This window comes from Puccinia triticina, chromosome 9A, assembly GCF_026914185.1.
Source record: "Puccinia triticina chromosome 9A, complete sequence".
Taxonomy (NCBI): Eukaryota; Fungi; Basidiomycota; class Pucciniomycetes; order Pucciniales; family Pucciniaceae; genus Puccinia; species Puccinia triticina.
The window spans coordinates 1,738,694-1,751,177 of NC_070566.1; the positions used below are offsets into that span (position 1 = coordinate 1,738,694).

At 47.2% G+C, this 12,484-nt stretch overlaps 1 protein-coding gene across 1 annotated transcript; it reads left to right on the plus strand.

Annotated features, from left to right (window-relative positions):
- Window positions 1-11,290: 11,290 nt before the first annotated feature.
- Window positions 11,291-11,779, plus strand: PtA15_9A185 (uncharacterized protein; the record flags this gene model as incomplete). Its single annotated transcript, XM_053172367.1, has 2 exons — window positions 11,291-11,403; window positions 11,491-11,779. The coding sequence occupies 2 exons, from the start codon at window positions 11,291-11,293 to the stop codon at window positions 11,777-11,779; spliced, it is 402 nt and encodes a 133-aa protein (XP_053023615.1).
- Window positions 11,780-12,484: the final 705 nt, after the last annotated feature.

Consider the following 12,484-nt stretch of genomic DNA (forward strand, 5'->3'; position numbering starts at 1 on the left):
TCGAGACATGTTAGGGGGAGCATCCACCCTGAAATCACTCGTTAGATGTGATGCCCGGGCTCCTCTCCTGATCACAACTGAATCCCTGGCAACCAGGATTGATGACGTGGGCATGGGTGTGCAGTCTGGATATGGGCCGACTGGCGGGGTTTTCACAATGAGGTCTGCCGCGACTCTCACTCTTCGACCCTCGTCACTTTCAATGTTAAGGAAGTTTGCCCGGGTGGGGAAAATCGGCACCCCCTCTTCCATCCTTTTGCAGCCTTTTTTAGACCTCGAGTGCGGGGGTCGGACCATGTGCATGGATGTTGGTTATGTAGCTGTGGAGGCCAAAATGCACATCCTTGCCAGTGTCGTCTGTCCCTCCAAGGTCAAGCAAATTTGGTGAGCTCTGATGAGCTCTGATGCCCGTCAACGTAAATGCATCGGTGGATGATATGGGCATCGTTTGAGGTTGACGATGAGCTTGAGTGTTTGTCTCGCCTGGAGCCAAAAAAGGGAATTGCTCTGAATTGCTCATGATCATGAGCTCAGCTTGAATATCCAGGCCGATCCAGGCTCCGTTGATCTCGGCCCGGGCCACGTTTTGTCTCGATGGAGTGTACTAATCCGTCTCTGACGGTCTTCGCCCACCTCGACGGGCAATTATTTATGTAAGCTCTGGCTGGCAGGAGCTATTTCTTTTATGTCTCCGCGGTTCGCCGGATAGACGGTTCATGCCTGCCCATCACCCATGCCATCCAGCCGACTCCTGACAGCTCCACAAGGCTCGCAGCTGTCTGGGGGTGTCCGGATTTGGGTGCAGACCTGAACTCACAGCTCCGTTTGAGGGACAATCGGCATCTTTATGGGGACACCATCTCCGGCGGTCCGGATGAAGCAAGTAGATATTCCGGGATTGGTGAGCAGCGAGTCGAGAATGCTGAGCATCGCAGCGTCGAGCGCGTGTGCTTCTCGCCATCTCATGACTGCCAGCCCCAACCGACTCGCTCTGCCCCCCACAAGCCCACAGAACACAGCCATCTTCCAGCGAGATCCATCCGAGTGCAGTGTGCCTTGGCTTGATCAGTTGACCCAGTCTCAGTCTCCCTCGGATCGATTGCAGGCGTTCGGCTTTCGCTCCCAGTACACGCCAAAAGAAGCAGCAGGAAGAAGGCCACCCGCTGAGAAGCGGAAAACTCAATTCCCGTCCACAAGCGCTACAGCTCCACAGCGTGCTCGTCATCGCTACCCCGGCCGCCAGGAGAATTTCCCCCTTTTTTTTCTGAGTCAAGCATGCAACTAATTGACGGACCTCGTTCCTCTAGATATGATGTTTGTATTCAGGTATGACCGGCTCACTAACTATATATTCCACGTAGTCCTGCTCCTCAACCCAGGATTCTCCCGGGATGAGGAGTACTGGTCGTGCTGCGGCGAGTCCAGGAGATGCATGTGACATCTATGTCACAACACCCCCCCTCTCGCCGCAGACGCCACTATACGTACAACTGTTAGACTGAGAGAGAAAACAGATAACAAAAAGACAAAAGCAGAGCAAAGAAGAAGAAAAGGGAAAATAAAAAATAATACCACCGAAAACAAGAGCAAATAACAGATGAAACAAGAAAAACTTAATGCCCTCCTAGCACCAAGTGCCTCAAATTCGAGAAAAGCTCCGGACCTAGGCTTTTAGTAAAAATGTCAGCAATTTGATCCTTTGTACCTACCCAGTGTAGCGCCGTCTTTTTTTGAAATAGAGCCTCGTTTGTGATATAGAAATCACGGTCCGAATGCCGGGTCCGTTTATTAGAAGCGTCGTCAGTAGACACTTTGATAGCCGATTGGTTATCGCAGTGTAAATTCCCAATGAAATCAGCCTTAAGAACATCCCGCAGAAGATGACGTACCCATAAAGTTTGACGTGTGGCAACCCCTAGAGCCATATACTCTGCATGGCAGGTTGACGAGGCCACTGCCTGTTGCCGCCTCGCTACCCATAGAACAGGGCAGTTCATAAAGGATACAAACACCCCGCAAGCAGAACGTCCAAACTCCCCACCCCACGACGCATCAAAAAATGTCTTTAATGGCTTATCATCTGCTGACGGGTAAAGACACAGTTTCATATCTGCCGTCCCCGCAATGTAACCAATCAGGTGTTTCAAACCCTTCCAATGAGTTACACCTGGTTTCGCAGCAAAGCGTGCCAGATAATTAACTGCAAAACAGATATCTGGGCGCGTTCCTACCGCCAAATAACTGAGTGTCCCAATAACAGACAGACATTTGCCAGATTGCGCAGGATCACCCTCGGGATCTGTAACACCATTATATCCTGGTGGCAATGGCGTCCTTGAGACAGTTGACTTGTCCCATTCAGTATCTAGAAGCCCCTTGATCAGATGCTTCTGACACAGCTTGAAGCCTCCTTCATCACGCTCAACATTGAGGCCAACAATGGCATCCAGTTTTGAGCTCCATTTAATCTTCAGGATATCACTGAGATCAGCTTCCAACTGCTTTAAAAGAGCTTCACTGGACGCTGTGACTACTCCATCATCGACATGCAGCCAAATCACACCGTGCATTGTCGGATGTCGCAAGATATATAAGGAATTGTCATATTGTGAAGGAACGTAACCGAGATTGTCCAATACTTGTTTCAGGTGTAACCACCAACAGCGGGCCGCCTGTCGTGTGCCGTAAAGAGCTTTCTTAAGCAGTAAAGCATGCCCGGGTGGTACCACCATCCCTTCAGGCGGTTCTATCCAAACCTCTTTGTCAATAGGAGAGTTCAGATAGGCTGCCACAAAATCAAAACTGTGGACCGCCCAGTTATGAGCGGCAGCTACCGACAGCAACAAACGTAGTGCCACAAAAGTCGCTGTTGGCGCAAACGTTTCTAAGAAATCCGTCCCGGCCACCTGCGTGAAACCTTTCGCAACAAAACGCGCTTTGAACCGCACACCCGATCCATCTACATCAGGTTTCACTGCGAAAACCCATCGGCCATTCAAAACTTTCTTGTCACGGGGTCGTAGGCCTACAAGCCAGACTTTCATTTGTTCAAGGTTGCTGAGTTCCACTGCTATGGCTTTGGACCACGCATCCTTCTCCGCGGATTTCATCGCCTGTTTAAAAGTCGAAGGCACCGAGATCGAGTAGAATTGGCAGAGTTCTATGATCTTGTCTACAATCAATTCTTGATCGTGAAATTCATATTCCCGTGAGTAAATCCCCAAGCTCAATCAGATTCATAACAAAATCGACATCTAGTTTCTTCGGTGGTTCTGGAATGGCCTGTTTCCCAGTTGATGGCACATCAATGAAGTGCGCTTTATCCTCATCAACAAAACGGACCATAGCAGAAGACATAAACTTCTGCTCGTTGGGAAGCCAAAATACCCAGCCTTTACTCGCATCTAGGTGACCAATAACTTGTCCGCGTAAAGCTCGCGCATCCAGCTTTAAGCGTTTTTCTGCCGGTACATGGATGTATGCAAAGCTCCCAAAGGCTCGAAAAGTATCGAACTGCGGTTTCACACCAAACAGGGCTTCATACGGGGATTTCTTCCCACTGGCATTGTTTGGTATCCTGTTCAGGATATGTCCAGCCCAAAGAAAGGCGTAGTTCCAAAAATTTCGTGGCAGGTTGCTATCAGACAGGACCGTCCTACTCATGGCCTGGATTGTTCTATTAAACCTTTCTATCATGCCGTTTTGATAATGATGGTAGGGTAACGCTCGCTCGGTATGTATTCCTTTTGAGACAAGGAACTCCTCAAGCTTTTTATTTGCGAATTCCCCTCCATTATCGCTCCGTAGGACCTTCACTTTCAAATTCACCGCTCGTTCTAGCCTATTGATAATGTCAATGATGGCGGTATTGGCGTCTGACTTCGCTTTCAAGATCTTCACAAAATTGTAGCCGGATGCTACATCACGCATCGTGAGGATGTAGTTGCCTCCGTCTATCGCAGTGACTTCAAAAGGTCCAACTAGATCCGCCGCCCACACTTCCATCTTTTCGGCTTTGCGATCCCCAGGACCCAGTGGGTTGATTTTGGTGGATTTGCTAGTCATACACGTAGCACAATGGATAGATCCCGGTGGCAGCTCTTTGGGTAGACCTAACCCAACACCTTCTTTGATGAGTCTTCGAATTACTCTCAAACTTGTGTGTCCAAAAACCCGATGCCAAAATAGCAAGCGCTTCTCATTGTTAGTCAGAGAAGGGATTGCTATTTCTTTGTTCGCAACTTGAGGTACCGGTTCCTTAAAAAGACTCGTGCCCGTTTCTTTTGCTTTTGCAGCTTGAAAGGATGATTCCTCTGGGATAGGCACACTTTGATTTGGAAGAATATAGGAACTGTTATTCATAGAGATAGGCAGGGCAACCTTTGCCTTTGGGTCAGATGAGGATCCATGGAGACTCGAATCGTCATAGCAAACAGATTGAGAAAAGAGAGAGGTAGAAGAAACAGAAGGATTTGGAGAAAAAGAAAAACAAGGAGTCGAAGAAACATCAGGAGACAAAAGGGAAACTGAAGATCGGAATAAGGATATTTTGTCCGCCATCACACCGCCAACATCATCACTTCGCACTAAAGGTAGGGGTATGCACCATCGGTTTCGCTTCCGTTCCAGAACGCAACTGAACGCGAACGAGCTGTTCTTGGAGTAGACATCAAAAGCGTCGCTGTCATTATCATAGAAGACCAGCGCGTCAGCTTTACGCAATGCCGCCATGGATATAAGCGTGGAGCGAGCGTCCTTACAGTAAAGGACCCCGCGAAGGACAATCAAACACCCATTTGGTTCGACGAAGTGCAGCTCTCCCACACCTGTGATGAAGGACCGGTTGGCGGCGGTAGCTACCGATAACGGCAATGGCTTAGACAACTCCTTGAAGTTATGGAGGAGCTGGCGCATCCCAGTGAAGTGATGGGATGCTCCAGTATCGAAAATTGCGGGAAAACTTACAATATCTTCTCCTAGGGACATGTTTTTGAAGTCCAGTTGGTCCAGGTCGTCTGGCACATCACCGATCTCCAACAGTTGAGCCAATGCCCTTCCCCCCCAGATGAGTTTTCGAGTTGACCGCCGGAAGTCGAAGATGACGGTTGGCGATTGGCTGGTGTGTTGTATCTCGGACGGTAGAGGTCGGCCAATCGCTTCGCCTGCACTTGATGTTGGGACAAGGGGGGAAGGGCTCGAGAGACCGGGGGGCTGTTCGTCGAAGATTGGGCCGGTTGAGTGTACAAGGAGCCCACAAAAGTGGCTTGTGTGCGCTGAGTCGGGAGAGGAAAAGGTGATACGCCAGGGCCGCGAAGACGTTTGTTGATCTGGTTGGACTTGACAAGCTGGGGGCAGTCACGAAGATAGTGATCCGCGGCCCCGCACTGCCAACAACGATGAGCCGTCGCTGCGTAAAAATCCAAGGCGTCCGGCCAATTCTCCTCCGGTACATCCGCCAAAAAAGCCTCAAAATCAAAATCGTCTAGCTCTTTCTCTGCCAATAGTACCGAGGGCGCTGTCGTAGTCGTCAGAGTGGTTTCGGATGTCACTGAATCTGCGTGTTGTTTTTTGCAGATGTCGAAGGTATTGACTAGAGCGTCAAATTTGGGAACGCTCTTCGACTCGTCGTTTTGCATGGCATTCTCGATTCGTTGTTCAAAATCCTTCTTGAACGGCACGGACGATTGCATGACCGCTCTTTGGAAGATGAAACCGAAAAAAGCGTCCGAGTGAATCCTTACATTGAGATTGTTCCATTCAGTGTATAGATTCCGCATCGCCGATGACATCCCAACACCATCCGAGTCGTCGACCGAAAAGTTGAGGAACCTGTTCCAAACGTTGTACTGCGCCGCACGAGATACCACGGAGAACTTCTTCTTCAGATAAGACAGCATCTCGAGAGTTGTCTTCAGCCGTTGTAGATCGGAAACCAACAATTGGTGCACGCCATCCAAAACAACCATCCTCGCAATCTTTTCAAAGACGAGGTTCTCAATCGGTTTGAAGAAGAAATCCCCGCTTGACATGTGCGCATTTCCGATTTCTTGCAATTGGTGAAGCCACTGCGCCATGTTGTTTCCGTTGGCCGCCAGACGTTTGTCGTCGTTCCATCGGTCGTTGATAAGCTTCGCCGTTTGACTAACTAGCTTTGCTTGTTCGAGTTGGAGCTTGGCCGCGAGAAAATCTTGCTGTGCTCGGCTCAAATCGTTCCCATTCCCCGGAAGTGGTTGATTGGTCGCACCGGCCGTCTGAGCTTGGCCCAGGTGAGGGGGCGCATTCCTGCCCACATTGATTCCCGAGCCAGGAGTTGGTGGCCCCAAAGGTGGTCGAGGTCCCGATGTCGAGCCCCGAATCGTTTCGTCTCCTCCTCTGTTTCCAGATGTGGAACCGGCAACCGAGTCGAAGAGATTGCTCATCCTAAGGCCGCCGTCGGGAACGAAATCGTCCAAGTCGTGGTTGGATGTAGACATCTTTGCGCGTCAAAAGACAAAAGAAAAGGATAGGACGGAATCCGGAGGGTAAGTCGAGATCAGGAAGAAAAGAGCCACTCACCGCAACGCCGTAAGATGCTCAGAGTATAAGAGAGAAGAAAAAATAGGAGAGGGAGTAGAACGGCAAAACAAGCTTTACTTTTCTGCACAGGTAAGTGGGGCCACCACACCCTAATCAGCAGGATGGCTAATCCGCTTAGCGTAATTGGTTAGGCCGATTGTACCGTTCAGAGAGTAGGAAGGGGAAAAGCGAGGTCTACTTATCCCAGAGCACCTCACAGCGTTACGGCAAAGTAACACAGATCCTCCCGATGGCGGTCGATTACGCTCTAGTCTGAGCTACCGGTCGAGAAGATATGGCTGTCAGGTCGAATTGGCGGCCGGTGAGGTGAATCGAAGACAATTGGGGGATTGTAGATCGTGCCTTAAGTTCGAGATAAAAGGCTCATAACCTATTCAGGTATGACCGGCTCACTAACTATATATTCCACGTAGTCCTGCTCCTCAACCCAGGATTCTCCCGGGATGAGGAGTACTGGTCGTGCTGCGGCGAGTCCAGGAGATGCATGTGACATCTATGTCACAACAGTTTGGTGGGTCTTTGGATCATCCCATGCTTTCGGTGAAAGCGTCATGGTTAGCGTCGACAAGAACTTTGGTAAGTTTCACCCTTTTCAAACACGACTAGCAGTGGGTGCATGGTATTCCCTCGAGCTTGGTGCCGGAAGCGGGCAGTTTTGTGAGTCGCTTAGCTCGCCAATTGATTTGCTGCAATCAGCTGCCGGCTGGATGTATGTATGCTCGCTCCTCAAGTGAGCAGGGAGTGCTGCCCACTGGCCATCAAAGATTCACTGAATTCTCTCCCATCCCATTGATCCCCATTGGGGGTGGGTCCCAGTGCATCGTAATGTATGTTTGGCAGCCTTTTGTCACACACATGATTTGTTTAGACCGGAGGCGGCCTTCCAGATTTAGAAACTTGCTGATAAGCTGTCAATGGCATTGCCAATCATGCTTCCCTATATGAAGAAGAACAAAAACAATTCAAATTTTTTGTTGTGCTGTGTTGTTTGAAAATGGACCAGATTTCTTTTTGGCTGATTCTTCTTTGTGATTACCAGCTTTTGAATTGTTCATTATTCAGCACAGTGGAGGACATCCTAGACCGTCTGGTACCCTTGAAGATGTTAAATTAGACCCACATAAATGAAAATGTCCAATTTATAATAACTATCAGCCATAGATGTAACGGTCAGGAGGCTTGCGGTGGCAGTCTTGGTGTTTTCTTGCGATGGGTGATGGTCAGGAAAGAGAATTGAGGGTGGAGGGTGCACCTATAAATAGAGCGGCCTCTGGCAAAGTGGAATCGCCAGTTGACTCGCTGTGCTGCACTTCCAGCCAGTGAGTTGACTCAAGCCCCTCGGCTGCTGCGTTTGCACAGTTCGAGGGTGAAAGGTGGTGACCTCCCTTTGCAACTTGCCTTAAATGCGGCGCGCTGGGGGTCATCTGCCCAATACTTGCACCCTCTCTAGAAGAGGATGGGTATTGGGCTGGGTGTTTTTTTGGGCTGTTTTTTATTTTATTTTTTATTTTTGATTATTTTGTAGGGGAAACCCTTGATTTTTGTTTTTGTGATTGTCTGTCTTTAATAACCTCAGATATCTACATGGGTTTTATTTATAAAGTTGAATCATGGGCAGATAATTCCCAAAATCACCCAGTGATCTATCATTCTAATGGATTTTCATATTTTATTTTTGAGGGATCCAAACAAGAAACACTACTGAAACAAGACTACATGCCACAGTTTGACAAAATGGATTCACATTTCAATACATTAATTTAGGATCTGTGGAAGTATAAGTAAAGAGAGTTTTAATATGGCACTACCATGCCAAGGTGAGTGGGCCTGATGAGCACTGCAAAAAATGACAGCAATTGTGATGTATTGGCTTGTATCTTTTTACCTTTCAGCACATTGACCAAAATTCTTTTGCAATCAATCATAGTGTGATTCTATTGGTGGCCTCAAAGAAATAAATCTGCTTTTGGCAAAGTATGTTGATATACCTCCTTTTGGTAAGGAGTATGCATTTTATGTTCAGTGGTGGAGCAGCCTTGTGAGTAGATTCAAAGTTTTAAGATGATGACTGAAATAACTTGTGATGATTTGTAGCTTGAAGTGATTCCAATGAGAAATGTGCCAGTTTGTGTCACTCCAGTGTGATTGATAAAAGTAAAGCCAACATTTTCATGATTTTTTGAGGATGTGGTGGTCATTGGGGGCAATTTTGTGCCTTTTTCCCCTGCAGCGGCGCAGCCGCCTTGGCCTCTAGTATATATCAAACATGTCAATTGGCTTAAATTTTACCTGGCTTTTAAGATTGTACAACATGCTGTTGTAGTTACAGGAAATTTGAACAAACCCAATCAAGTCTACTTTCTTGAAGCAAAGCTGAAGGGAAGATACATCAAATACTGCAGCAACGTAGATTTTGATGTGGATGACAATTCCGATGGAACGGATCCAGAATTTTCAAAGTTGATGAATGCTTTTTTGCATTGGAGCTTCCACAAATCATCCGGAACAAGTCTTATTTGTGACTTGCAGGGTGTTGATGGGATAATTACTGATCCTCAAATCATTGATATGGATGTAACGTAAGCTCATATCCCATTCATAATCACACTGGAGAGAATTTAGCTGATTTTAAATTACTTTTAAGCCAATGGGCTGATGGAAATAATTTGGAATACGGAATCTTACGGTTTATTGAGGGCCACCAGTGTAACGAAGTTTGTGAAGCCTTGAAACTTGCTTCTCCTGAAGGGATCTATGAAAAAGCAACCCAAAAGTTAAACAAAACTTCGACAAATAGTTCCAGAATCCTAGGAACACAACATACTAATAGCGAAGGAAATGAAGCATCAAAAAGTAAAACCCTCCACATTGGGGTTTCACGGGGCTCTATTTCTCACCTCTTGGCTTGTAACAAAGAATCTCTTCCAAATATAGATGATTTCTTTGCGTCCTAATTCTTGATTTGAACTTTAATTAATTTCCTAGTCCACTCTCAAAATCCAAAGCGTTATTTATCTGTTCTTTATCTAATGTTATCCTCAGAATTTGATAGTGAGAATTGTCGAAATCAGTTTCTTGGTCTACTCACAAAATCCAAAGTATTATTTATCTGTTCTTTATCGCATTTTATAAGCTCAAATCACATCCCTTAATGCACATTTCATCTCCATTTGAGTGTTTATGGGATTCCAAACATTATGTCATAAAGAAATCCAAGTATATTAAAGCTTCAGGTTTGCAGAAAAAAAAATCAAGGGTTTCCCCTACACATGAGCAAATTACAAAAAAAAAGATCAAAGGTTTCCCCTTTTACAAATCAAGCAAACACCGGGTGAAATTTAGCTGACAATTGAAGCAACACACAAAAAAAGCTATACAAAAAATTTACAAACAAAAAAAGGCCCGCACCCAGCCACCCAGCGCAGCAAGCTGACGCACCGTGGCCCAACGCCCATCCCTGTCTAGCAGGGTTAAAAAGCATTGAGAAGAAGACCCCCAGCCCAAAGGCACAGGGGGGTCCCCGAATATCCCCCGCCGGACTGCGCAAGTGCAACAGCGGATGGGGGTGAGGCGACCCTCAAGCTGGAATTACAGCTGAGGGGTCACCTGGGGATCCAACGCCCAACAAAGTCATCACTCTTATACCCGGCGAGTCAACCTGTTTGACTTTGGAGGTCTCAACTTTTGCCCACCTTGTTGCTCACGCCACACCCCGCCTGGCCCTTGCAACAACCACAACCCTTCCCTGCTGTCACCGCCACGGCAAAAGAACCGCCACCTACGCTGGCGCCTATCCCCTATGCCCTGACTGCCACGCACATATTCCCTCAGAAAATTTGAGCTTGTACTTTCTCTCTCTCAACGTACTAATACCACTTTCTGTTTCTTTGGAGTATGACAGATCAAACACCGCCTTCAAGCAACTTCACTCAACCTGCTCTGCTCCTGCACTCCCAATCAGTGACTGTTCTCGGGATTGATGCGAAGCTCACGACGGCGCCGGCCCACGAACGAGTATATCTGTGATGTTGTATCTGTTATTGGGTTCGTGACAGGACAGCTTGGGGGGCTGCATCCTTTGGCAGCCTCGTGCGCAAGTCCTCAGCAGTTGTGAGGAGCTGCCGTTCACTCCTTCGCCACATGATACAATCTCTTTTGTTCTTGACACAGACAGGAGTTCTACTGGCCACTCTTTTAATTTGTTAAGCACCATAACAATGCTCATCGTGCCAGACGTTTCTCATCACCAACAAGTGAACATTTCACGGGTCAGCACACTGTAAGTTACTCCAAATATTTATTCCCAGGGACTTGATTATTGATTATAGCATCTTTTTTCAGATCCACACACCGCTCATCATTGCTAACCAAATTTTTCTTCATATTAATTGCTTGCAGGGCTCACAATTGCGCTGTCCCACCATTGAATAACCCACGCGAGACTTGGATTAAGTCGTTCTGGCAAGGATTGTTCTGTCTCGTCGTTCAGTAAGTTCCTATAAACATCCAATGACTACTTCTTGTTGGCAAAGGTCTTGAGTTCCCATTGCACACCTGCAGGTGGCTCTGGATCTCACTACTCTCCGCCAGCGGGTGGCTAGCCCTCCGCTCCGCATGCAGCGGCTAGCCACGCAGGAGCTCAGATTTGTGCATCAAATGTTTGTTCCACTCCCGGTAAACGTCTAATATTGATATCACTGAACTTCAGCAGAAAATGTTCCTTGATAAGGTCAAAGAATACTTCATCGAAATCATCGACGAGTGTCACAAGGAGTCTCTGCTCAAGGAAGAAAAACAGGAATTCATTGTCCTTGAGCGTGGATTGGCGTGAGTTGTCATCCATTTCCATTCTATTCAGCATGTTAGACTGTTGAATCAGATCAAATTTGTAACGTTCTAATTGTCATGTATCAGCTCGATTCCCCTTCCCGGCATTGATGTACCATTCCACTCGCGCTACCTCTGGGCTGGTGTCATGCCCTTCAAAGCCTATCTCTCCAACAAGTTGAGCCCAGCTTACATGAACCCTGAGCTTCTCATTGACAAGTACATTCTCAACTTGACCGCCAAGCCTTTCCAAATCTCAAAGGCCTGCCCCGAACGAATTTACCAACCAACTAACTACCCACGTCTCGAGAAAACGTTGAACAATTGGGTCGAGGACGGCTGGGACCTGCCCAAAAATCAAAGCAAACTTATGTGATTATTGTTAAGCTTTTTGCTTATCAATTTGCATCGTAAGTGCATTTTTATATTTGCTTTTCATTTGCTCCGGAGCCAATCTGACAATGTTTCTGCCCGAATTGTCCAAATTTTCAGGCCAGTGCTTTGGGTTCCAACTGAAGACCAACTCTTGTCCCACCACAAGTATAACATTGAGCAAATCGTCTAATTCGGCCCTTCTCCAACCCTTAGCGGCATGGCTTCTCGCACCTTGAAACTGAAGTATGTTAAGCAAGATACAGCACACAACATGTCCCGCAAAATCCTTTGTATTTCAAAGAACATCGCAGAAATTTACTATCAATACCAAGACAAAGTTGAGACTGAGGCACCCTCACCAGCAGCCAACGAACCCGCTATCGCTGCTCCTGCCGCTGTTGCCGTCGCTGCCCCAGCCCCTGTCGTTGCTAGCTCCAGACCCATCGCTGCTTTCGCTGACAAGCCACTGCAGGCGGTCAAAACACTGCTTCTCTTGGTTGCTCAAGGCCTGAAAAAACCTTTGGATGATGTGCCCCTTTCGAATGCCATCAAGGATTTGGTTGGCGGCAAGTTAACACTGCAAAACAAACTGCTAGGCAGTGCTTGTATATGCAAGTAAATCCTAAGTTTAAGGTCAAAGAGACTTTGAATATTTGTTTCTTAGACTAAATAAATTTGCAGCCCAACAATCATGTACCATCAGCCA